This window comes from Schistocerca americana, chromosome 2, assembly GCF_021461395.2.
Source record: "Schistocerca americana isolate TAMUIC-IGC-003095 chromosome 2, iqSchAmer2.1, whole genome shotgun sequence".
Classification (NCBI taxonomy): domain Eukaryota; kingdom Metazoa; phylum Arthropoda; class Insecta; order Orthoptera; family Acrididae; genus Schistocerca; species Schistocerca americana.
In genome coordinates this window covers 744804027-744831316 of record NC_060120.1, presented here as the reverse complement: position 1 = coordinate 744831316, position 27290 = coordinate 744804027, and the positions used below count along the sequence as shown (strand labels likewise).

Genomic DNA, 27290 nt, shown 5'->3' with positions numbered 1-27290 from the left:
TCACTCTTTAAATGGGTGATTGACATTGGTGGTGTGTAAATCGTGGACGTATTGGCAGAATGTCCAAGACTGCTTCTTGTATTATCAAATACCTGTTGTTACTAGTGTTGGTAATATTTGTGTCAAACAAATACAATAGCATTGATATCTCCACCAATATCTTTCCGCTGCAAATCCCCTCGGATTTCTGTCTGCACGCCATTGGCCTTTCATTTGTGTATCTCATGTTCAATTCCAAAGTGATCCATGAATGGTGGGTGTCATTAGCAACAAGTTTTATTTTATAGGCATCACAGCTGCTGCAGAAATATCTTACATATGTTTTCAAAGAGATGTTAAGGCATGTTTTACAAATTTAGAAAACAGGTAGTTGGAGAACATGTCATGATGTTTGTTTTTGTGCAGATATTATTGGCTGAGACTAAGACATGATAGTAAATATTTATGATTCCTTAGTTTTATGTCTTGTTTAATGTGACTGTTATGTATGACTATTTTTTATAATTTCCTCTATTTCATGCATCTGTGGGTGCAGTTGGAAAACAAATGTTTGTACAAGGATAACATAAGTAATTGTGGGATGGAGGCTAACAGACCATAATTTTCTTAAATGATAAATAGAGGAGCTTCTTAGGCTGTAACATTACAAAGATGAAGATAGTTTACCCTTGCTTTAGTCTTAACATATACACTAGTTTTGGTAGCAAATGAGTCGTGAGTGGACGTCCATTTTCACATGAAATCTGAACACTGTGGCTCTAAATTTTTCATGTACCCAGCTCACTGTCAGAATAGCTGACTGTCCCTAGCATGCCATTTCTTGAGTAAATGAAATGTTTCATTCATTAAAGTGAAATAAAACAAAAATGTGTAAGTCAATCTACAATCTCATATAGTTAGAAAAAATGTTTCTTCTTGCCAGGTGGCAAGTGAAACTAAACTCAGAGTGACACGGACAGTATGTGTAACTTTCAGAACCTTCTCTTTTGAAAGAAAGGGAATTATTGGAGAAAATAATACTAAACAGCAATTGAATAGGAAAGCTACCAAAGCCACATGGTTAAGGAATACATAATGAAGGGTGAAGGAACCTCAAACTCTAAAAGTTATGATTTATGTCACCACCTGGAGATTAATGTCATTTTTAATGGTGTAATCCGAATGTATGAAACATTTCATAGGAGTAAAAGATCAGGTCTCTAAGTAGTAAATATTATATCCACTTAATTTTATATTTTCTTGTACAGAAATACTTATATCATTTTTCTCTTTCCAGTGAAATCATTGAATGTGAAGAACCGATAGAGGTAGTAAGTTACAAAATAGGAGTTTGTAAAGTTTCACCAAAGGGAAAACATTGTACCACAACATTTCAGAAGCTAGGTTTCAATGGAAAGACAAGTGTGATTTCTTGTAAGCCACACACAGGTCGAATGCACCAAATCAGAGTGCACTTGCAGTATCTAGGTAAGACAGTTTTACCTACATGTCATCAGTGTATTCGTCTAACATGGATAGAAATTGTTGTTGCAGGGGGGGGGAATATACACATTTTAAAATAATCATTGTTTGAGCAAGCCTTGTGATGTCTCATGAATGAAAATAATTTATTGGTAAATGCATCAGTTTTTGGATATCTGGAAAAAGCAATGTTTTTGTAGAGTTTGTTTTTTAGGAAGACTCATAAGAAGTTTTTTAGCTGTAAACACCTCAAAATTTATCTTTAACGTGAAGCAGTCAATCAGTTGCTTACCAAATATTTATGTTTTTCTGCATTGGAAAGTTTAGTCTCATCCCACTGATTAGCTTCTGCTGTTTTATGATTTTGTTTTTGACCAATATTTTTGCTCATTGTTTTTTTGAAACATCAACATATTCTTTTGTCTTCATCTGGTTAATTACACCAGTAATGGAAAACCCAAGACAGAATAACAGTAGGTGGTGTTCAGTCACAGACAGGCAAAATGAAAGAGAATGCTAGAAATATTTCAGCTTTCGGACAATGTCCTCCTTCAGAAGTAGAAAACTCACACACATTCATACAACAACAACTCATTCAAATGGCCACTATCTCCCGGCATTAAACTGAGCAAGTCAGTGCTGTGGTTAGTGCACTGCACTTGGATATCTTCCTTCCTTTTTTTTTTTTTTCCTGGGCACTAAGTTCTGTCTGCAACTGTGACTGTGTCTCTACCGATTCACAGTTGGGCCTTTGTGCCCAGAGACAGTGACCGTGTGTGTGTGTGTGTGTGTGTGTGTGTGTGTGTATGAGATAGGTGGGGGGGGGGGGGGGGGGGGGAGAGAGAGAGAGAGAGAGAGAGAGAGAGAGAGAGAGAGAGAGAGAGAGAGAGAGAGAGAGAGAAAGGGGGGAGGGTTGTTGTTGTTGTTATTGTGCGAATGTGTATGTGTTTCCTACCTCGACAGAAGGACTTTGCCTGAAAGCCAAAATATTTCTAGCATTATTATGAGAATGAAAGTTCCACTCACCATATAGCAGAGATGCTGAGTCCCTAAGCACTGCCGTATGGCCACAGAGGAGCATTCCTCTCATAACTCAGCACCACTCAGGGCTGGAGCAACTGAATTACATTCTCCACCACCTACTCCATTCCGGTCACTAACATCAACTATTCCATCAAAGGCAGGGCTACCTGTGAAACCACTGTGCTGCATTCTATGTAGGCGTGACAACCAACAAGCTGTCTGTCCACATGAATGGCCACCGGCAAATTGTGTCCAAGAAACAAGTGGACCACCCTGTTGCTGAACATGCTGCCAAACATGATATCCTTCATTTCAATGACTGCTTCACAGCCTGTGCCACATGGATCCTTCCCGCCAACACCAGCTTTTCTGAATTGTGCAGGTGGGAACTTTCCCTGCAATACATCCTATGTTCCTGTAACCCCCCTGGCCTCAATCTTCATTAGCCACTGTCTTCACCCATTCAGCCCCGTCCCTGTTCTCATTCCAGTGTTACACAGCCATCATTCCACACCAAACACAGTCTTTTTATTTCTCTCCTCTTTTCTGCTACTTGCACCCCCCCCCCCCCCCCACCTCTCCCCTGCACTCCGTCTAACCTGTAGCACTTCACTGTCCGCCATCCCCACCATAGTATCCCTTCCCCTCCCCACCCCAGACTCCTCCTTACCCCCACCCAGTCGCCACTCCCATCATGCACTGGTGCTGCTGCTCACAGTGTTGTTTCAGTTGCCTGAGACTGCAGTCTGTGTGTGTGTGTGTGTGTGTGTGTGTGTGTGTGTGTGTGTTGTTGACGAAGGCCAGTGGCTGAAAACTTTAATTTTTTAATTTTGAAAGTCTTTTTTTTGTGTCTATCATGACTCAGCATCTCTGCTGTATGGTGATTAGCAACTTTCCATCTCATAATATTGTCACATTCCTTCCTGGATTTTCCATTATTTGATATTTCTAACATTCTTTTTCATTGTGCTGCCTGACTCTGAGTCAGTGCCTCCTCTATGTGGTGAGTAGCAATCTATCCTTTCCATGTTGTTGTAATTACACGGATGTAATGACAGGTGCCTTTTTCCCAATTGATACTTTTTACATGTGTGATTAATTACCTCATAATAGAGGATGTCTGTGTTAAACATATAATAGGCAACTTAAAACATTTTTTTACACACCCAATACACCTCAACATGCACACCTTTAGTGGCACAACAGATATCTAATCTCTATTCCACTTGTCTTCGAGTATTTTGCAGCATTGCAGGTGTTACATTTGCAGTAGATGCATATCTGGTAGATCATGAAATGGTGTCTGGTACACCTGAATCTTGATAAAACTCCACAGAAAAAAAGAATCAAGTGACATTATGTCTTGGCTTTTAGGGGGTCAAGAAATTGGTGGGCTGCCTCTCCCAATCCACCAATCTGGGAACTTGTGATTGAAGATTTCCCCCTCAATGTTCACAAAATGCCATGGTGTGTAATCTTGTTGAAAGATTACATGGCAAAGTAGTTGTGACACTACTTATAGCTCCAACATGTCTATGTACATTGTTGCATTAACTGTAGGTTCTACAAAGAAGAATGGGCCGATAACCCTCCCCTTCAACAATCCACACTGCACACTGAGAGTCACATTCTTATCCTATTAGTCTTGGGGGTTCAGTTCCCCATTTGTGGCAGATGTGCATGTTTACCATGCTGGGAGTATGGAATGTAGCCTAATCCAAGAAACAGATGAAATCAAGGAATTCTTCATTTTTATCCATTTTTTGCAAGAATTGTCTCTGTGAATGCCTACGGTCACAGTCTGTTCTCAGGCTTGATATTGTGACAAAGCTGGAGTTTATATGCCCATAGGCGCAACCTTTAACGGACAGCGTCATTTATACTGTCAAATGAGGTAACTGGAACTGCCTGCTTGGTTGTCTGACTGACTTATGGGGGCTCTGCTGGAAAGATGTGCAGATTAATTGAACAGAAGCTTTTGGAACTGCATGCTTGATGTGGTGGGACAACATTGAAAGTAAACTCCCAGTTTGCCGAAGCTGCTTTTCCCATTTCTTGATTGTTACGTAAGTGGGAACATTGTCAGTTGGTTGCAGTCCACACTCGCGCCAAAAACGATGTTGTAGCAGTGTAACAGATTTTAGCTGCCCATGAGAAAGCAAACAGATCACCTTCTACCCTGGAGTTCATATGGCCACTGATGCGTATTTATGTACAAAGCAGTTACACCCATGTGCGCACAGTGCCAACTGCTGCAAGTAAACACAGAAATCATTTTGAGTTACCATACTTGTAGAACCAAACCACCAATAAATATCTCAATTATGTCTCATGTTATTATGCATTATATTGTTATATGTTTAACCCAAACACTGTGTATGTGTAGTGAATGAAAGATAACATATTAAATTACCTTATTGATTCTGGTTGCAAATGTCTTGACCCTAACTCTGCAGTCAGCTTTCTTGCAGTCTTTTTGAGTATATTGTTCAAGAAATGTGATTCTTTTAAATGCAATATGTTCACTAACAAATATTATCACATCACCCCCCCCTTCCCCCCCCCCTCCCCCCCCAACCTTGTATTGTTGCCCGTAGTAACAGGTTGCTAAAACCAAACCTTCTAATTTGTGATACACAATTTTACTAGATTTCAGTCTATTTTTGGGTGCTGCTATTAGATGTGGGGAATATTCACCCACAAAAACTTGCAGCAAACTGAGCTAGTTACTGCAACATTGCACATTTAGGCACATTATCCTAAGTGACACTGATCTTTTTGTTCAACTTTAATTCTGAGGTAAAAGATTCTGAATCAGTTGACACTGCAGTGACAAGTTACTCATTTCTAAGCCTGCATCTTTATCAGTATAGGGTTCATTCACATCAAAGATGTCTAATTTAACCCTGTCATGTTGCTTCTTGCACATAAAAGAAAAACTTGCTGGAGATTGGCTAGAGTAGGTTCTTGGTTTCACACAGTTTACCACAGAGTCCCACTATCTGTTTACGAACTTTAGCTTTTCCTTTTTGTTTAAATGAAATCTATGCCTGGCAGGTTCTTCGCGGTACATTTTGCTTGTACTGCACATGATTAAATTTTTTATACAGTTTCCATAGCTCAGAAATGTAGCACTCAATTCCTTTATTATCACATGACAGCTGAGGCAGATTGTATTGTACTGGAACATTTGTTACGATGACATATTGTATAATTTTGGTAGCATCTTCTTGTACCTTCTGAATGTAGACTTTCTCTCATTCCTATAGACATGATTACAGTGTGATGCTAGTATCTTTTTGCTTCACTCTTTATCATAAGATTCATTGTGTGTAGTTTTGTGTACCTTTTTTCCCAATACTACAAATGGATTCAGTGACACAGATGTAAGAACAAAATTTACTTTTTAGTTGCCTTCGTTATTTTCTTTGGTTTATACCACTTTTTCTGCATCAAAAGGTCATTGCAGGCGACATGATGTCCCTACATGAATTATCTGAACTTGATAAGCTCACTGGACAAAAAATTACAGCTGGCTCAGCCATCATGTCATGTGCTCAGCTACATTTACATTTCAAACAGACATTGTACGATGCATGAATGTGAGGATGTGACAGAGTAGCAAAAAGGGACAATTGTGTTTGGCCATGCCATGAAGTTGATGGATTTGTTGATGTTGCACACAGACTGTTCAGTGTGTGTACAAGCACACTGAAGTGTGTCTACAAGCACACTGCCACAAAACATGTCGGTATTGTGGTTGGAAAAGATCCTGACTGAGAGGGATTGGAGATGCATTTCACAGCTTGTGAATCAAAATTGCTTCCAAACCTAACAGGAATTTCTGCAAACAGTGAATGAAGGTCCATCACAACCTGTTAGAGAGAGAACATCGTGATAGGAGCTGCATGCAATGAACACTTGGGAGTCAGTCACTTCACAAGAGGCCATTGATCACTCAAGCACATAAAGATAACAATAGCTAACTTGAAATTCATAGAAAATCTGTGGGGCATGATAGAAAATGGGTAAAATGCTTTGATTACATCCTCATCGAGTGGCCTAACCTGGATGTGACATATCTACACAACCATGTGGAGCCACTTCTTAAATGAATCCAGGTGATTATCAAGTCCAGGGGAAGAATTACGTGGCATTAAATGATGCTTGTGATGATTTCTCTAGGGTGGAACAATTTTTTGTTAAGTGAGCTTAAATAAATGAATGGTGAACCGATTATGTCTGAACCTAAAACATAAAATTTGAACTTCTACTTTCAGACAGTACGAGTGTCACAGTGAATAGCCTTAAAAAAGTTACAGAGATTCCTGCTCACTATGTAACTGTGATTTAACAATTTATTTTAATTATTTCAGTAGAACAATCTTTTAAAGCTAATCTGTGACTGACAAAAAACACTTGACTACATTACTGTCCAAAACATTTTAGAAAATGGCTTACCCAGAGAGAATGTCTGTTAATTGTGGGTATATGCAGATTCTTCCTTTATTTTGACAAAGTTATAAAAAGGATAGAGTGCTGCACTGCATATAGTGAAGATGTTTACACACACACACACACACACACACACACACACACACACACACACACACAAAAAAAATCAGATCTGGCCACAGTAGCCAGAGACAGTGGTGCGTTGTCTTATTCAGAAAAAGGTCTTTTGGCCAAAAGCTTACTTTTTTAGCATCTTTTTGCTGTGCCTGTCTATGACACAACATCTTCACTATTTTGTGAGTAGCAATATATCCTTTTCATAATATTGTCATTATTCCATCTTGGATTTTTCATTTCTTTATTTTGGTATTCCTGGAAAACTACCCTTGGCTAATTACTAAATATACCACTTTAGCAGGAGTACATATTTTCTAGTATCATGCTGAAAATAACGTCAACCCCATAATAACTTTTGCTTTGGAGACTTCATCATTTTCCTTACCCATCTGGAGGTAAACTTAATTTCACTGCTTGTATTTTCTGTGTATTGATTCCCCAGCTCAGCCTAGGTACTTCAAACAGCCACATCTTTAAATCTCCTGTGCCTGTGTGGGCTTCAATACTACAGAAATGTTTATCAACACATACTGGATACTCGTCATTTCCATGATATCAAACATTTTTCAATTAGTGTTTTATTATTATTTTGTGAGACTCAGAGCCTGGGGTAAGCCTTTCTACTTGAAACCATTCTGTTGATTGTATGTCAAAGATGAAGGCATTAAACTCTTTCTTGTAGATGATTGTGATGAGCAGGTAGAATTTTTTTTTTTTTTTTTTTTTGGGTGATGACTGGGGAAAAAGGATGTCTGCATGTAAACTACTCCTTTTAAACAGTGTGAAGTAGGTTCCCAGGCCAGTCTCCCCATACAGCAGTGCCGCTTGCTTTTACTTCATAAGAGACTGCAGAGAGCTTTGGAATCTTAATGCATGTTGTTAGTGCATATTTTTGTGATCTGGGACTTCATGTCAGCATTTTTCTTCTCCAAAGTGGCCAAATACTGATGTTTAAAATATTTCCACCACCACCAAGATTTGAGTGTGTTAGCAGCTACATCTATAAGATGGTAATGGAAAGCCCCAGTAGAATGTAAAAAAAATTGAGAGTAAAGGTATCAACTCACCAAGCAGTAGAGGCATTGAGTTGTCAACACACATGTAAACAAGATGGAAAACTTTGCTAGCTTTTTCAAGCTGGAATGCACCCCCCTCTCAGACGCGCACACTCTCATGTGTGCACGCGCTCGCACACACACACACACACACACACACACACACACACACACACACACACACACACACCTCCACAGCTACGGCTACATTGTGCCATACATTTTGCATGTGCGTGTTTGTACATGTGCACACACACCATTAAAAAAATAATAAAATAAATAAATAAATAACCTAGCAAAGTTTTCAGTCTTGTTTATGTATGTCAACAACTCAATGTGTCTACTATTCATTGAGTTGTTACCTCTATTTAAAAAAAAAATTCACATCTGGAAGATGGTTATATAATGCTGAAACTTTTCATGGCACACTATTTAAATAACTTTGCCACATATTCTTTCTTTTAAAAAAATCTGCAATAATGTCATCATAAATCAGTTACTCACATTTGCATCAACTGTGGGGCCAGTATAATCTTGCAATTAGTTAGTTAATTTCATGTTCCATGTATCATTTCACTATAAATCATAAGACATTTTGCATTCGCATTTCAAATTAGTTTGTAAATATGGCTACATGCTGAACATTTATAAGATTTGTTTTTTGTTGTATTATTATTATTATTATTATTAAATATACAGATGTGACTTATTAATTCCTATCCACAACCTTTTACAAATTGAAATGATAGAAATTCTTCTATGGACTAGAAGGAGTTGTCAAGGAGAAACTTTTCCAGTTTTTTTCATATTTTGTTTTGCTGTCTGTCATACATTTTGTATCACTGGGTAAGTGATCAAAATTTTTAGTTGCTACATTGTGTGCCTCTTTTGTGCCAAAAACAACATTAATGTGCAGTAATGAATGTCATTTTTCCCTCTGGTATTTTAGTTATGTACATTATTGTTCCTTCTGAACTGAAGTGCATTATTTACAACAAATGTTATGAGGGAGTTAATATACTGTGAATCAGTATACGGACCCCAACTCCTTAAACAGATGTCTACAAGATTTTCGTAGGTGAGCACAACATATTATACTTACAGCTCATTTTTGAGCTATGAAGACTTTTTTCTTAAAGATTAGACCCACAGCATTAATCCATATGAAGTTATTGAATGAAACCACACAAAATATGTCAACTTACTGATTTGTGTCTCCCTAATATTTGCAATGTTTCTAAGTGCAAATGTGGCTGAACTAAGTTGTTTTAGGAGTTTCAAAATGTGGTTTTTCCGGTTTTTATTCTTATCAGTATAGACACTGAAAAATGTTAAAGTTTCCACTGTATTTATAATTTCCTCACCATGTGTTACACTAATCATTGGTGTAGTACTGTTAGATGTGCAGAACTGAATATGTTGTATCTTTTTAAAATTGAGAGCGAGACAATTCGCAGAAAACCAATGATAGTGTTAAGGAGATTGTTTCCATTTTTTCTGTTGCGGGACTGATTACGATAGTAGTGTCATCTGCAAAAAGAACTAACTATGCTTGTTGTATATTAGACAGAAGATCATTTACACATATGAGGAACAATGGTCGACCTAAGATTGAGCCTCCAGGAACTCCATTTGTGATTTTTTCCCAGTCACAAGAATCTCCCCTCATTACATTTGTTGAATCTCTCTAAGGATCCATTTTCTTTACAGGGCTGTTTAATGTCCTTTTTGATTAGCTTATGTGACAAGCTACTTTCGGTATGAATTTATCATGGAATAAATTAAATTTTATGTCACCATTTGGTTCATTATAAATTTCATCTCAGGTCATCTCTTGTAAATTATTCTTAAAAACTTTTTACTGCATTTATTAATTATTCTAACTGATTTCCGCTGAGGAATAGCTATACTGTAAGGCACTATCTCGTTCATCCTAATTGATTGTGCATAATGATCAGATAGACCATTTGTTATTGGGCATACAGTTATTTCCTTGCTTTGAGCTTCATCAAGAAAACATTATCAATTAGAGACCCGCTATATTTATCCACCTGTGTCGAAAAGTTAATGTCTGAGATTAGATTTAGAATCCAAATAAGGTTTCTGAATAATTTTTCCTATCATAATCTATAGTACTATGTAAAAACAAATCATTGTTCAACATTGTTACTGAAAATCTCAAAAGGTTATTAGGAAAAAAACTTGAAAAGTTCATTGACTGGTTTACTTCACATTTTTACAGGGCACTTTAATACTTCTTTGGTCAGCTGTAGGATACATATTTTCCTAATGTATTGGTATATAAATTTACCTTTAAAATCTATACTACTATTTAAAGACAAGTCGATGTTTAACGTTGTTACCAAATATTTCAAACAGCTCTTGATCGATTTACTTCGAAACACTGTTACAAAAAAACTCGAAAAGTTTTTGAATGAATTACTTCAGACTTTTAAATGATACTCTAATGAACATTCAGATGGACCTAGGCTGCACGTTTTGTATATATAAGGTATGTAACAATATAGAAAGAGGAAATACTGTTAGCAAAACTCTGGAAAAGTTCTTGTCTGATTTATTTAAAATTTTTACACAATATTTTAATAAAAATTTGGATGGACGAAGGTTGTATTTTTTTTAAACAACAATGTGCAAGTTTTCTGTTATAACCGACTGCGAAAAGGAAAATGCTGGGCTTTGCTGTAGAATGTATGGTTTCTTTTTATTTCTCTTAGTCTGTTTTAAATGTGATATCAAAGTATTTAAACCTTTAGACAAACCATTTCACCCACATATATTCTTTTTCCTTAACTACAATTTTAATCCAAAGTAGTATACTCAACTATGTGGTATGTGCTATTTTGTCTTCTTCTTCACAGTCAGTTTGAACAGGAAAGTTGCTTTTATGGCTTATCAGCTTATAATTAGAATACTGTTATGGAATCTGAATCATCTGAAACTTGGTAATCCTACCCATTTGCATATTAATACTGCGAAATACTGTCACTGAAGCTATTACCCTCACAGATCCAGCAGCAGAGTGGTGTACGAGGGCTATCCACAAAGTAGATTATGTTTTGGAATTAAAAATAAATAAAGTATTGGAAATTTTTTATTATTATATACAGATGAAAGCCACACTTAAATACTACTTTTCTACATAGTTGCCATTAAATTAAGGCACTTATCGTAGCGATGGACGAGCTTGGAAATTCCTTCGTCATAAAATTTGGCCGCATGCGCCTTCAACTATGTGGTTACCTCTTCTTGAAGCTGTGCGTAGTCATCAAAACGCTGCATAGCCAACCACTTCTTCATTGCTGGGAATAAGTGGAAGTCACTCGGTGCCAGGTCGGGACTGTACGGCGGATGAGGAAACAACTCCCACTTAAAAGATTCGAGAACTTCATGAGTGGCATTTGCCGTGTGGGCTCGGGCGTTGTCGTGAATCAGCAAGATCTTTGAGCCCTGCGCTTGTTTTGTATTGCTCTTCTGAGGTTGTGCAGAGTTTGGCAATACCTTTGAGAGTTTATTGTAGTGCTTCTTTCCAGGAAATCCACAAAAATCACACCTTTTCTGTCCCAAAAGACAGTCGCCACGTGGTTGAAGGCGCAGGCGGCCGAATTTTACAACGAAGGAATTTCCAAGCTCGTCCATCGCTACGATAAGTGCCTTAATTTAAATGGCAACTATGTAGAAAAGTAGTATTGAAGTGTGGCTTTCATCTGTATATAATAAAAAAAATTTCCAATACTTTATTTATTTTTAATTCCAAAACGTAATGTAGTTTGTGGATAGCCTTCGTATATACCAATGATCCTAACCAATTTACTTGTTTATTTTAAGCAGTTTCAATTCCCAATCAGTGTTTCATTGGCAATAACAATAGAGAAAACTCAAACTCAGTGAGAGAGGTTAGAGGAAATGGACATAGAAAGAGAGAGGAAGCAGATGTAGAGAAGGAGGAGGGGGGGATAAAGAAAGAGAGAGAGAGAGAGAGAGAGAGAGAGAGAGAGAGAGAGAGAGAGAGGTCAGTGAAAGGGGCAGGAGGAGATGGTCAGAGAGAGGGAAAGAAGAAGATTAAGACATATATGCAGTTCACATATAAATTTAGCAATTGCGTAGCGTTGCCAGGTTCACTAGTCCTTGGAAAATCTATGCTGAAAACTGCACAGATTATTAACTGGTTGCTGCTGTCTGACAGATAGCATAGTAAGGAATCCAAATTTCTCATAAGCAGTTCAAAATTTCCCAGTGGGACTCTACATACAGCTACAATTCAAAATGAACTATTTTTCAGTATTAGTTCACAAGCACACACTTCTGTGTGCTGATCACTAAAAAAAGATCTACTTGTCTCAGTGTTTATGAAGTTGTGTTCTGCCTTAATATATGTAACAACTCATTGTTTTCCCATGTTAGCTCTACACTACTAGTGAGATAATAGAGTGTAATCTATTGTATTTAACTTCTCTAACTCTGTGATTATTTGGTACTGTCAAACGGGGTGTTTTCGGACATCGGGGCGAATTCGGACAGTATGGCTTATTTGCTCTTTGCTACTGCTTAGAAACAAAGAGTTACTTATTTTAACGTCCGTGCACCAGTTATTTTAAGTGCAATATTGCATTTATCACTTTCCACAACTTTTGCTTTGCGTCAATTGTTTCCTTAGGTGAATAATTGACAAACAGTCTCAGTGTTAAAAATCCATGCATTATTGTAAAGTGGAAACTTCCTGTTGTTGGGGTGAGCAGGAAGTTATTGTAACCGTAATTGTCAGCGCACTCAGTAGCTGACAGCATTGAGACAATTTCTGTACAAGTTTGTCTAGTTTCTCATGCAAGGTCATAAAATAATGATGGTTTTTGTAGAACTGTGTACTGTGTGGGGTGATTTCGGATAATGTCAAGAACATATAAGAGCAGGAGAGGTGCTACAGTACGGCGTAATTATGACCCGGAACTTTTAGATAAAGCTGTTCATGATATTCAAAGTGGTAAATTATCGTACAGAAAAGCATGTGATTTGTACATTATACCTAAATCAACCCTACAAAATAAAGTGCAGGAAGCACATCCAAAAAAAAAGGGAGGACAGCCAGTGCTAAATAAAGAAGAAGAAGAAATGTTGAAGCGAGGTATCTTGAGGGCTGTACATTGGGGATTTCCCTTCACTAATATGGATATTAGATATTTAGTTAAAGGCTACCTTGATAAATCTGGCCAAAAAGAGAAGTAATTTCATAATAATTTGCCAGGAGAGGAATGGGTGCATTTATTCCTCAAATGGCAGTCAGAAGATTTTTCTGTTTGCTTAAGCAAAAATATACATCTACATCTACATCTACATCTACATCCATACTCCGCAAGCCACCTGACGGTGTGTGGCGGAGGGTACCTTGAGTACCTCTATCGGTTCTCCCTTCTATTCCAGTCTCGTATTGTTCGTGGAAAGAAGGATTGTCGGTATGCCTCTGTGTGGGCTCTAATCTCTCTGATTTCATCCTCATGGTCTCTTCACGAGATATACGTAGGAGGGATATACTGCTTGACTCTTCGGTGAAGGTATGTTCTCGAAACTTTGACAAAAGCCCGTACCGAGCTACTGAGCGTCTCTCCTGCAGAGTCTTCCACTGGAGTTTATCTATCATCTCCGTAACGCTTTCGCGATTACTAAATGATCCTGTAACGAAGCGCGTTGCTCTCCGTTGGATCTTCTCTATATCTTCTATCAACCCTATCTGGTACGGATCCCACACTGCTGAGCAGTATTCAAGCAGTGGGCGAACAAGCGTACTGTAACCTACTTCCTTTGTTTTCGGATTGCATTTCCTTAGGATTCTTCCAATGAATCGCAGTCTGGCATCTGCTTTACCGACGATCAACGTTATATGATCATTCCATTTTAAATCACTCCTAATGCGTACTCCCAGATAATTTATGGTATTAACTGCTTCCAGTTGCTGACCTGCTATTTTGTAGCTAAATGATAAAGGATCTATCTTTCTGTGTATTCGCAGCACATTACACTTGTCTACATTGAGATTCAATTGCCATTCCCTGCACCATGCGTCAATTCGCTGCAGATCCTCCTGCATTTCAGTACAATTTTCCATTGTTACAACCTCTCGATACGCTACAGCATCATCTGCAAAAAGCCTCAGTGAACTTCCAATGTCATCCACAAGGTCATTTATGTATATTGTGAATAGCAACGGTCCTATGACACTCCAATGCGGCACACCTGAAATCACTCTTACTTCGGAAGACTTCTCTCCATTGAGAATGACATGCTGCGTCCTGTTATCTAGGAACTCCTCAATCCAATCACACAATTGGTCTGATAGTCCATATGCTCTTACTTTGTTCATTAAACGACTGTGGGGAACTGTATCGAACGCCTTGCGGAAGTCAAGAAACACGGCATCTACCTGTGAACCCGTGTCTATGGCCCTCTGAGTCTCGTGGACGAATAGCGCGAGCTGGGTTTCACATGACCGTCTTTTTCGAAACCCATGCTGATTCCTACAGAGTAGATTTTTAGTCTCCAGAAAAGTCATTATACTCGAACACAATACGTGTTCCAAAATTCTACAACTGATCGACGTTAGAGATATAGGTCTATAGTTCTGCACATCTGCTCGACGTCCCTTCTTGAAAACGGGGATGACCTGTGCCCTTTTCGAATCATTTGGAACGCTACGCTCTTCTAGAGACCTATGGTACACCGCTGCAAGAAGGGGGGCAAGTTCCTTTGCGTACTCTGTGTAAAATTGAACTGGTATCCCATCAGGTCCAGAGGCCTTTCCTCTTTTGAGCGATTTTAATTGTTTCTCTATCTCTTTGTCGTCTATTTCGATATCTACCATTTTGTCATCTGTGCGACAATCTAGAGGAGGAACTACAGTGCAGTCTTCCTCTGTGAAACAACTTTGGAAAAAGACATTTAGTATTTCGGGCTTTAGTCTGTCATCCTCTGTTTCAGTACCATTTTGGTCACAGAGTGTCTGGACCTACCGCTTTGACATAAGACCAAAATTTCTTAGGATTTTCTGCCAAGTCAGTACATAGAACTTTACTTTCGAATTCATTGAACGCCTCTCGCATAGCCCTCCTCACACTACATTTCACTTCACGTAATTTTTGTTTGTCTGCAAGGCTTTGGCTATGTTTATGTTTGCTGTGAAGTTCCCTTTGCTTCCGCAGCAGTTTTCTAACTCGGTTGTTGTACCACGGTGGCTCTTTTCCATCTCTTACAATCTTGCTTGGCACATACTCATCTAACGCATTATGTACGACGGTTTTGAACTTTGTCCACTGATCCTCAACACTATCTGTACTTGAGACAAAACTTTTGTGTTGAGCCAACAGGTACTCTGAAATCTGCTTTTTGTCACTTTTTCTAAACAGTAAAATCTTCCTACCCTTTTTAATATTACTATTTACGGCTGAAATCATCGATGCCGTAACCGCTTTATGTTCGCTGATTCCCTGTTCTGCGTTAACTTTTTCAAATAGTTCGGGTCTGTTTGTCACCAGAAGGTCTAATATTTTATCACCACGAGTCGGTTCTCTGTTTAACTGCTCAAGGTAGTTTTCAGATAAAGCACTTAAAAAGCTCGTGCAGAAGTGAACAAAGAAACTGTTTGTTTAAATTCTTGCAAAATAAAAACTTATCTGTGATATATAAAATTCATTATATCATTCCATATCACTTATTCGTAACAAAGGGCTGCCTTAAAAGGTGTAAAATGTCACCAAAATCAAATAAAAAGCATGCAGAATTTAAAAAAAAGGCAGTAACTCTCCGAATTCGCCCTCTATGTACTGTAACTTTGGACAGAGATTTAAAAAAGACGTGTGTCCAAAATCACCCCAATCCGTGGGCTGACTTCGGACACTTTATTCAACTGCCTCAGATAAATATACTTACACATATACTTTCTGGTTCTGGGATATTTTATTTGTTACACAAATACCCTACAATTTCTGTAACAATCAGTTTCATCTAAGAATATATACGAAAGTTCCAACGACAAAACCATCTGAAATCACGGTACTCTGATAGGCACAGGATGTCTTATCATTTCAGAGCTCTGTGAATTTTCTAAACACACAAGAAGCTCTTCTACTGTTCTTATGAAATAAGGTAGCCTTGCTTTTATGTGCACTCTTAATCATTTTGTGTGACTTTAAAGTAGTTTTATTTTCTTTCGTAACAGTGAGTACCACAGAATCTAAAGATAGCAGTACAAGTAAGCAAGCTTGGTATGAAATTGTCCATCAGGTCACGAAATGTTCATTTAGTTCTACAGTCTTCCTTTACTTACTTTAAAACATGTCTTGTCACCAGGAATACTTTCCTTAACTTTGACTTCTTTATTGTTACTGTTCTGAAAGATTTTCATCATCTAGATTCATTCTGCCTTGCTAAGACTATTTTGTAAAATGTTATTCTTTTTTTATTTATTTTGACACGACTCGTGTTTCTACTTCTAAAGCATGTTGAATCCATATTCTTTGGTATAAAAATTAAAAAAAAATGATACATCATTTACTTACATTACAGGTCTGTACCTTAGATCTGTCTTGTAGCCTATTGCAATAACAAAAGAATTTGCTAACTGTTGTCATCAACTTTGTTTCATTTATAGGTTACCCAGTTGTGAATGATCCTCTTTACAACCACACAGTATTTGGACCAGAAAAAGGCAAAGGCGGAAACATTGGTAAGACAGATGAGGAACTAATAAGAGACCTCATCAACATCCACAACGCAGAAAACTGGCTTGGAATGGATGGAGATTCTGAACTCAGCATGTTCAAACCAATGAAAAGTGAATTAGATGATGGAATTGTGAGCAAAGGTATGTAAACTCTAGTGAAACTGCATTAAGAAACTGTTGTTTCTAAAATTACTTCTAGTATAGTAAACAACTATTACATGGCAAAATTAACAGAACTGTAGCTTTTTAAAGAATTATCTGAGATTTTTTGAGAAAGAGCAAAAGGGGAAGAAAACATCACTGGACTATCTGCTTACAAAAAGAAACTGTGTTTAGAACAGAAAGTAAAATAAACTGTGAATTCAGTTTCCAGATAGTGCATCAGAGAGTGAATCAGAAATAAAGCTGTTTTCAGGTCAAGGAAACTGCTATGAAGTAAAACTGCTGACGAATAAAGATGTATTAAACACAGGAACCACAGATCTGTGAGTAGGATGGGTGAAGTCTTAGTTATATACGTGTGCCATATAAGGTTAGGTTTTATCAGAGTTCATTTCCTTTTATATGTTTGTTTATATTTCAAGGCATAGGCATCAGTGTAATACTTCTGTTGGGCACCTGGCCCAAAACCAGGTATTTTCACAAGTTTGGTAAATCTAGATGGCTACATCTTTTTAAAAGGGATGGAGTAGAGGCATTCATATGCTCCAATTCATCACTTAATGTGATAGACACATCCAATAATAATGAAGATAAATGAGTAGAATATATGTTCATAGAGATCAAATCCCTTAACAGGAAGTGCCTGATACGTGACCTCTACAAACCTCCTCAAGTAACCAGGTTTGCCGGCTTCAAAAGTGCTCTTTCAAGTCTCAGATCAATATATGAGCATATGATTATAGCTGGTGATACTAACATAAATTTTTGACAATAGTCTTTCCAGTGTGAAATTTAAGTAGATGCTTTCTTCTTCAAATGTGTCACTAGTTTATCTTGCTCCTATCCATCATACAAGCAGTAGTCACACTCTCATAGATATATTTGTAACAAAATCCTCAAACAGAGTAATTCATACCTTTCTGCTATGACATAATTTTTCATAACATAGAATGTCCCAGAAAGAAACCACAAATGACTACATACCAAGACTTCAGACACATTGATTTATCTGCACTTACAACCAAGGTGCAAGAAATCATTTGGGGGAAGTCTCCTATTCCCTTCTTGAACAAAAATGAAACACTTCATTGATTTACTAACAAATTTACTCAACTGAACAAGAAATACACTCCCCTAAGGACAAAAAGGGTAAGAAGGAAACCTGCAACTTGGCTAACTGAAGAATTAAAACAGCCTATGAATCTAGAGATGCTGCATATTGGTCATACAAACTGCACCCTATGTTTAAAAATCATTTTGCTTACAAATAGAAGCAGATTAGAATCAATCAACTGGTGAGAAATGTAAAATTCAGATGGGTCAGTACATCAACTGACAACAGTAACAGATTTGCTGTCCTACAGAAAAACCTTCTCAGTCATGGTATAGGCAGAGTAAGAGCTGCAGCTGATCCAGCCACAATTAAACCAATTAGGGAACAGAGACTTGTTGATTACTTCATGGGGGTAAATGACTGTAGCCAAGAAAAATTCTATCTAAATTTTTTTCCTTGAGACCTGTAGAAACGGGGACTAGTTAAGCCACTATCTAAAAAGGACATTGCCACAGCATGCTCTGATTACCAACCTATTTCCATTCTTCCCACATTGTCTGAGACCTTAGAATATGTAATTCACAGCCAGCTAACAAACTACCTAACCACAAACAATTTACTAGATGAATTTTTTTTCCATAAACATTGCAGTTTTCCATAAACATTGCAGCACGACTTCTACCATAATAAAGGCAACAAATGACCTTAAGCTTGCTGTGGATGCATGAGAGGTGATTATGACAAGTTTCTTGGGCTTCAGAAAAGCCTTTTAATATTGTTAGCTTTGACATTTAGCAACACAAATTTCTTGACAAGTACATACAATGGTTTCGCTCATACCTGACATCTCACCAGCAGTGTGTCATGCCCAGCACCATAAAGTTACAATGCAAGCAGGTAGTATTAGGTGTCCCCCCAGGGTTTGGTATTAGTCTTATATTCTTTTCATTATATATCAATGATGTGTCATCAGTTTTGTCCTACTGCAAATATCACATGTCTGCTGATGACCTCCAGTTGCATCTAAGTGCAAAACTAATAAACCTCAAAACAGCTATTGAGAATCTCATTATTGAACTGTGTACACTATCAAAATGGGCACAGGATTTGGGGTTAAAGCTCAACCCATCCAAAACCCAAGTGGTGCCAGTCGGTCATCCTAGGCTCATTAGCTCGAGGTACTGGGAATCCGTGCCATAAATGGGACAAATATCAACTGCTCTCCTTCGCAAAGAGTCTAGGAGCAATAATAGATGAAAATCTAAATTGGATTGAGCATGTAACTGCAATTTGCAGGGAAGCATCACCAGCCCCTCGTGCCCTACAAAAATATAAAAAGCTTTTCTCTCTTGACCTGAAAAAGGAACTTTGTGCAAACACTTATGGTTCCAATTATTGTTGACAGTGATGTTATTCTGCAAGGCCTTTTTCAGGAAACCTCATGGCACCTGGAACTGGCTATGAATGCCCGTGTTCATTATATCTGTGATGTTTGACTATTTGATGATATTTCACCATAATATGCACAGCTATCCTGTCTGTGTGCAGACAGTTGTAGAGATTTCTATGCCTGCTGTCTTCTCTACTGTCTTACCGATGAACACCATCACTCATCTCTCTCCTTGACCTTAAGTATCTCGTCTGAACAACATGCCAGAAACACACTTTCTCGACATCCTGCTCAGTAGCAGAAACCTGACTCTGGAATGACCCCCTGTAGTATATTAGAGAACTAAATATCATCTCCAGCTTCAGAAGACAGTTAGTGACATATCTACTAAAACAACAATAATGATTACTTGATAGTCTACAAAAATGCAGTCTGAGATATGGCCACATTTTCATTTGAATTTTCCTTTGGCTCAGCCACACTTTTTAGTGGGTGAAAATTGCCATATGCATTTCAATGTTGCATCATTTCAAAGGCTACAAAGAGGTATTTTAAAAATGAACAAGTTGCTCACAAGGCCACAAAAGCCCAATGGGTGTCTACCAGCCACAGTGTCGCACTCTGCCTTGCGGTGTCATACAGATCCTGTGTGGAAGGGCGTGTGGTCATCACACTGCTCTCTTGGCTGTTTTACAGATTTTCCATACCATGGAGCCACTACTACTCGGTCAAGTAGCTCCTCAATTGTCATCACACCATACCAGTCCTCCCACCAAGGAAAAATCTTTGGCAGTACCAAGACATGAAACAGAGTCACCGGCATGGCAGCCATCTACACTGGCCACTCAGCTACAGAGGCAGACCAAAGAAGTATATAAAAGGTGTCATTAACATGTAATTATTACATAAATGTTACAGTGACATTGCAAAAGTTACTCTGAAATCTTACCACATTCCAAAAAATACAAAATAATCTTCGTGCTAAAATACTGTCGACAGTATTGATACATGCCTTGTCATTAGCTGGGTACCATAGCCAATTGCAAACTGGTCAGAAGACTGTGTGGCACTGATTCAGGTCAGTTACAAGAGGGTACTAGTCTAATGATGTTTCTACCAGTAACCTGTAGACTTGTGTATAGGAACTTTTAAAAAATATAAAATAAGTTAACAAAATTACCTTAACACTGATAAATTGTCTTAACATTTGTCATACAAGTAGTTGCATTATAAAACAATAGAGTGGAGGTACAAGTCGGAACAATAGAGGGCTTTGCTTATGAAGAAAATTACTAAGTAGAGTTACATCACAAACCAGTAGAGGGTGTTCCTTATTGTGACAAAATACAGTATGACATATGTAGTCAGTGTCAAGCTCAGAATACATGTCACATTAAAATTATTTACAAAGGCATGTGTCAGACTGCAGATTCAAAAAGTGCAGTGATGAAAAGAGTAAAATTATTGTACATCATTCATTGATTTGATTTGATTTGATTTGATTTGATTTTAACAGGGAAGCTAAAACAGCTTAGGTCTAACCTGCCAGTGCCAGCACCGAAACTAAGTTTATTGTGCGGTATTGCTCCCTGTATATCTAGTAAAGCCAACCAATGCCCTTAAATAGTGCAAGGAGTCCTTCTACCAGTTCTTTTTTTTTTTTTTTTTTTTTTTTTTTTTTTTTTTTTTTTTTTTTTTTTTTTTTTTTTAGACACAATTTCTTCAGATTCCGATGTCCCAAAGATTCTGTATCTTTTACTGTCATGCCATGCATTCGAAGATTAGGTTTGATGCAGTTTCTTCACCCTCATCACAGATCCTATATTTGGGGTCCTCTTCAGTTGTACCCATTGTGTGTAGGTATTTTTAGAAATTCCCATGACCGGTCAGCAGTCCAGTCATGAGTTTGATCTCTTCTGTTCAATCCCAGGATTACAGAGCTTCTTTTAAAACATGGCTTGGGCATCATTACCTTACCATATTTTTGTTCATCGACCTTGGTCCAATATCCTACTTGCTGTTCCGTAGTTATAATTTGATCATAGCCTTGGCGATTGTCAGGACAGGTTCTGGTCCAATAAATGGAGTTGTTGCCCCCATACTAGCCAATCTGTCAGCTTTTTCATTGCCACAGATCCCTGAGTGGCCAGGGGCCCACACTAGGTTTACCCTATTGCTTCCCCCTAGCTCCACCACACCACCAGAGCCCTGTGGCATTCTGCAACAATCTTAGATCTTGTTGCAGGAGCTGCCAATGGTTTCAGGGCTGCTTGGCTGTCGGAATAGATGTAAATGCTACGGTCCTTGTAGCACCTATGCATATTCTCCTCCACACATGCCCTGATTGCATTAATGTCAGCTTGGAATACAGAGGCCAGTTTTCCTAGAGAGATGATGCCCTCCAGTCTTGGCTGAGCCCCGCACACCCCTGCTCCAACCCCTTGGTATATTTTCGATCAATCAGTGAACCAAATGATGTCCCTTGTACGGTGTCAAGCTGTTTTTTCCCACTGGTCCCTGCTTCCAGTTATTTTATTGTAAGGCTTGTCGAAGCAGTTGGGAGTTATTATATAGTCGGCAAGCATTTCCCCAGCCTTTCCTATATTTACCTTACTCACTATGTTAATGTGTGATTCTGGATATCCGAATGAGACCCAGTTTTTGCCAGTTTTAAGTCTGTGTGCCCCAGCTGCTGCCTCCATCTTGACCCACAGGTGTAGTGGAGGCATGTCCAGCATGGCTTCCATTCCAGCGGTTGGTGTGCTGCTAATTCCACCTGTTATGGCTAAGCAGGCCAATCTCTGCACCTTAGCAAGCTCCATAGCTGCAACCCGCTGTTCTACCTTCTTCCACCACACTATGGCCCCGTAGGAAGTCCTAGGTGTAACCACTGCGGTGTACATCCAGTGCATACCCCTGGGGCTTAGGCCTCAATTTTTGCCACAAGCTCTTCCAGTATTCACTAGAGTACTTTTTGCCTGGGAGCAGATGCTCTTAATGTGAGGGGTCCACGTTAGCTTCTCGTCTAAGGTTACCCCTAGGTATTTCACTATCCCCTGCACAGGTAGAGTTTCATCGACGAGCTTTAGGTTCCAACTTGAGTGTTGAATATGTTTCTTCGTAAACAGCACCACAACAGTCTTCTTAGGTTTAACCCTCATATCCTGTTTAATGCACCAATTTTGCACAATGTCCAATCCTCCTTGTGCCATATTTCTAACTGCGTCAGTAAATTTGCCAAGTCTTACCGTGGCAAGGTCATCTGCGTATCCTTGGCAGAAGCATTGTCTGGAATTTAATTCCTCAATGAGTTCGGAATGAGGAATTTCCGATAAGCCTAAATCAAAGTCCCTCCTATATGTCTCCCAGTCTGTTTTCCTGGAATTCCTATAGGTCATGGTCTGTCTGATTCCCATTTCAACCTTGAAATTAATGTACATATGGTCCAATGAGGATGGCTCCATCACCACATGCCACTGTTTGACATAGCTTCCCATCATCATGGAACCAAAAGTTACGCCACTTACTTCTTACCTTCTGCTATTCCTGAATGTAGGTTCATTGCCCCCATTCAGGACCTCTAAAATGTTAGCTAAAAGAAATTCAAGAAGGTACTCACCGCTACTGTTGGTGTCCTTGCTGCCCCACACTAGGTTGTGGGCATTGGCATTGCATCCCACCAGCAGTTGGTCACCTTGCTGATGGCAAGTCTCTGCCATTCTACATCTACATTTATACTCCGCGAGCCACCTTACGGTGTGTGGCGGAGGGTACTTATTGTACCACTATCTGATCCCCCCTTCCCTGTTCCATTCACGAATTGTGCGTGGGAAGAACGACTGCTTGTAAGTCTCCGTATTTGCTCTAATTTCTCGGATCTTTTCGTTGTGATCATTACGCGAGATATATGTGGGCGGTAGTAATATGTTGCCCATCTCTTCCCGGAATGTGCTCTCTCGTAATTTCGATAATAAACCTCTCCGTATTGCGTAACGCCTTTCTTGAAGTGTCCGCCACTGGAGCTTGTTCAGCATCTCCGTAACGCTCTCGCGCTGACTAAATGTCCCCATGACGAATCGCGCTGCTTTTCGCTGGATCATGTCTATCTCTTCTATTAATCCAACCTGGTAAGGGTCCCATACTGATGAGCAATACTCAAGAATCGGACGAACAAGCGTTTTGTAAGCTACTTCTTTCGTCGATGAGTCACATTTTCTTAGAATTCTTCCTATGAATCTCAACCTGGCGCCTGCTTTTCCCACTATTTGTTTTATGTGATCATTCCACTTCAGATCGCTCCGGATAGTAACTCCTAAGTATTTTACGGTCGTTACCGCTTCCAATGATTTACCACCTATGGCATAATCGTACTGGAATGGATTTCTGCCCCTATGTATGCGCATTATATTACATTTATCTACGTTTAGGGAAACCTGCCAGCTGTCGCACCATGCATTAATCCTCTGCAGGTCCTCCTGGAGTACGTACGAGTCTTCTGATGTTGCTACTTTCTTGTAGACAACCGTGTCATCTGCAAATAGCCTCACGGAGCTACCGATGTTGTCAACTAAGTCATTTATGTATATTGTAAACAATAAAGGTCCTATCACGCTTCCCTGCGGTACTCCTGAAATTACCTCTACATCTGCAGATTTTGAACCGTTAAGAATGACATGTTGTGTTCTTTCTTCTAGGAAATCCTGAATCCAATCACAAACCTGGTCCGATATTCCGTAAGCTCGTATTTTTTTCACTAAACGTAAGTGCGGAACCGTATCAAATGCCTTCCTGAAGTCCAGGAATACGGCATCAATCTGCTCGCCAGTGTCTACGGCACTGTGAATTTCTTGAGCAAATAGGGCGAGCTGAGTTTCACATGATCTCTGTTTGCGGAATCCATGTTGGTTATGATGAAGGAGATTTGTATTATCTAAGAACGTCATAATACGAGAACACAAAACATGTTCCATTATTCTACAACAGATTGACGTAAGCGAAATAGGCCTATAATTATTCGCATCTGATTTATGACCCTTCTTGAAAATGGGAACGACCTGCGCTTTCTTCCAGTCGCTAGGTACTTTACGTTCTTCCAGCGATCTACGATAAATTGCTGATAGAAAGGGGGCAAGTTCTTTAGCATAATCACTGTAGAATCTTAAGGGTATCTCGTCTGGTCCGGATGCTTTTCCGCTACTAAGTGATAGCAGTTGTTTTTCAATTCCGATATCGTTTATTTCAATATTTTCCATTTTGGCGTCCGTGCGACGGCTGAAGTCAGGGACCGTGTTACGATTTTCCGCAGTGAAACAGTTTCGGAACACTGAATTCAGTATTTCTGCCTTTCTTCGGTCGTCCTCTGTTTCGGTGCCATCGTGGTCAACAAGTGACTGAATAGGGGATTTAGATCCGCTTACCGATTTTACATATGACCAAAACTTTTTAGGGTTCTTGTTTAGATTGTTTGCCAATGTTTTATGTTCGAATTCGTTGAATGCTTCTCTCATTGCTCTCTTTACGCTCTTTTTCGCTTCGTTCAGCTTTTCCTTATCAGCTATGATTCGACTACTCTTAAACCTATGATGAAGCTTTCTTTGTTTCCGTAGTACCTTTCGTACATGATTGTTATACCACGGTGGATCTTTCCCCTCGCTTTGGACCTTAGTCGGTACAAACTTATCTAAGGCGTACTGGACGATGTTTCTGAATTTTTTTTCCATTTTTGTTCCACATCCTCTTCCTCAGAAATGAACGTTTGATGGTGGTCACTCAGATATTCTGCGATTTGTGCCCTATCACTCTTGTTAAGCAAATATATTTTCCTTCCTTTCTTGGCATTTCTTATTACACTTGTAGTCATTGATGCAACCACTGACTTATGATCACTGATACCCTCTTCTACATTCACGGAGTCGAAAAGTTCCGGTCTATTTGTTGCTATGAGGTCTAAAACGTTAGCTTCACGAGTTGGTTCTCTAACTATCTGCTCGAAGTAATTCTCGGACAAGGCAGTCAGGATAATGTCACAAGAGTCTCTGTCCCTGGCTCCAGTTCTGATTGTGTGACTATCCCATTCTATACCTGGTAGATTGAAGTCTCCCCCTATTACAATAGTATGATCACGAAACTTCTTCACGACGTTCTGCAGGTTCTCTCTGAGGCGCTCAACTACTACGGTTGCTGATGCAGGTGGTCTATAGAAGCATCCGACTATCATATCTGACCCACCTTTGATACTTAACTTAACCCAGATTATTTCACATTCGCATTCGCTAATAACTTCACTGGATATTATTGAATTCTTTACTGCTATAAATACTCCTCCACCATTGGCGTTTATCCTATCCTTGCGGTATATATTCCATTCTGTGTCTAGGATTTCGTTACTGTTCACTTCCGGTTTTAACCAACTTTCCGTTCCTAATACTATATGCGCACTATTTCCTTCAATAAGAGATACTAATTCAGGAACCTTGCCCTGGATACTCCTGCAGTTTACCAATATTACGTTAACTTTTCCTGTTTTTGGTCTCTGAGGACGGACGTTCTTTATCAACGATGATAATGTCCTCTCTGGTAAGCCGTCAGGTATTTTATCGTTTCGCCCAAGGGAGGAGGAGAGCTGTCTTCGTAAGGAAGGTATGCCGAGGCCAAAACAATTTCCCTCGTGATACCTTCCTCACATTGCTGCAATTTAATGGCTACTAAGTCCCTGGGGCAGAAATCCATCATTGACGTGAAAGAAATTCCATGTCTTACGTAGATGCATGTTCTGGAGTTTCTTAGATTTCTAGCATAAATCAGCTTACCTCCAGTGCCACCGAGGCCCGCTACACCTGCTTTATATAAATTAGGTTCTTGTATCAGGGCCATGTCCACTTCCTGCATCCCCAGGCAGCGACTCAGGGCAGCAGAGGCCCCTTTACAGTGCTGCAGATTAATCTGCAGCACCTCCAGACTCGTCTTGCTGCCATCTTTAAAGTCTTTGAGAACCCTGATGGTGACCTGCGAGAACCCTAAAATCAGTTTCAGGTCCTGCTCCTGCATCGCCTTCAGGGCCTTCTCTCCGACCTCCACCACCAGGGTTCGTCCTTCCGGTGCAACCTTCTGTTTGATCACTTTCCAGTCTTCTGTCGAGACTTTTGGGTTCTGGGCCGCTACTTTGCCGAACAGAATCTTAGGAGAGACATCCTTAAGGATCTTTGGTACCCATATTGGTATCTTTGCGGTCTTAAGAAGCTCCGATGTTGTCTTAACCAGCAGGTTTACAACTTCCCTTGGGGATATCATGGGCACCTTGTCCTTGAGCCATTACACTGTGTGCACCCCCTCACAGACAAAAATGAGGGCACCACGATCTAGATAGACCCTCCTGAAATAGGGTCCTGGGTCAGTGTCCACCTTAATCTTTTCAAAGAGGTCCATTTGTACCAATTCCTCCTGCTGCAAGGTGATGGCCACCAGTGGAGAGCCTTCCTGGATATCTGCCATCCTAAAAACCGAGACTGCAGTACTATAGGTCTGTTTCCCTATTTCTGGCCTCAGTTTTTTCTCACTTATCTAGGGAGGAGGGAGTCTTTGATTCCTCCCTTATCCACTTGCTACCAGTCTCTGATTTAGTGGGGGGTCTGTGTATCCCCTTCAGCCTGAGACAATTTCTCCCTGAGGGTCTTAGGTTCAAGCCCCTTTACTTCCCTCCACTTGTCTTTATGAAGCCATTCTTTCCGTACCTTTTTCCTCTGTTCCCCAAGTAGTTTCCTCCTCTGGGCCCCAGGAAAGCCTTTGTTCTTAATCTGGTCTAGCTTCGCAGTTACAGTTCCCACTTCTGGCTCAGGTCTAGACCCT

At 39.4% G+C, this 27290-nt stretch overlaps 1 protein-coding gene across 1 annotated transcript in view; it reads left to right on the top strand.

Annotated features, from left to right (window-relative positions):
* LOC124594398 (RNA pseudouridylate synthase domain-containing protein 2-like) overlaps nt 1-27290 on the top strand; it is a 551085-nt gene that overhangs the window by 506030 nt on the left and 17765 nt on the right. The window contains exons 8-9 of the mRNA XM_047132767.1: nt 1277-1467; nt 16768-16980. Of these exons, the coding sequence (XP_046988723.1) occupies nt 1277-1467; nt 16768-16980 (404 nt within the window). The remainder of the gene's footprint in view (nt 1-1276; nt 1468-16767; nt 16981-27290) is intronic.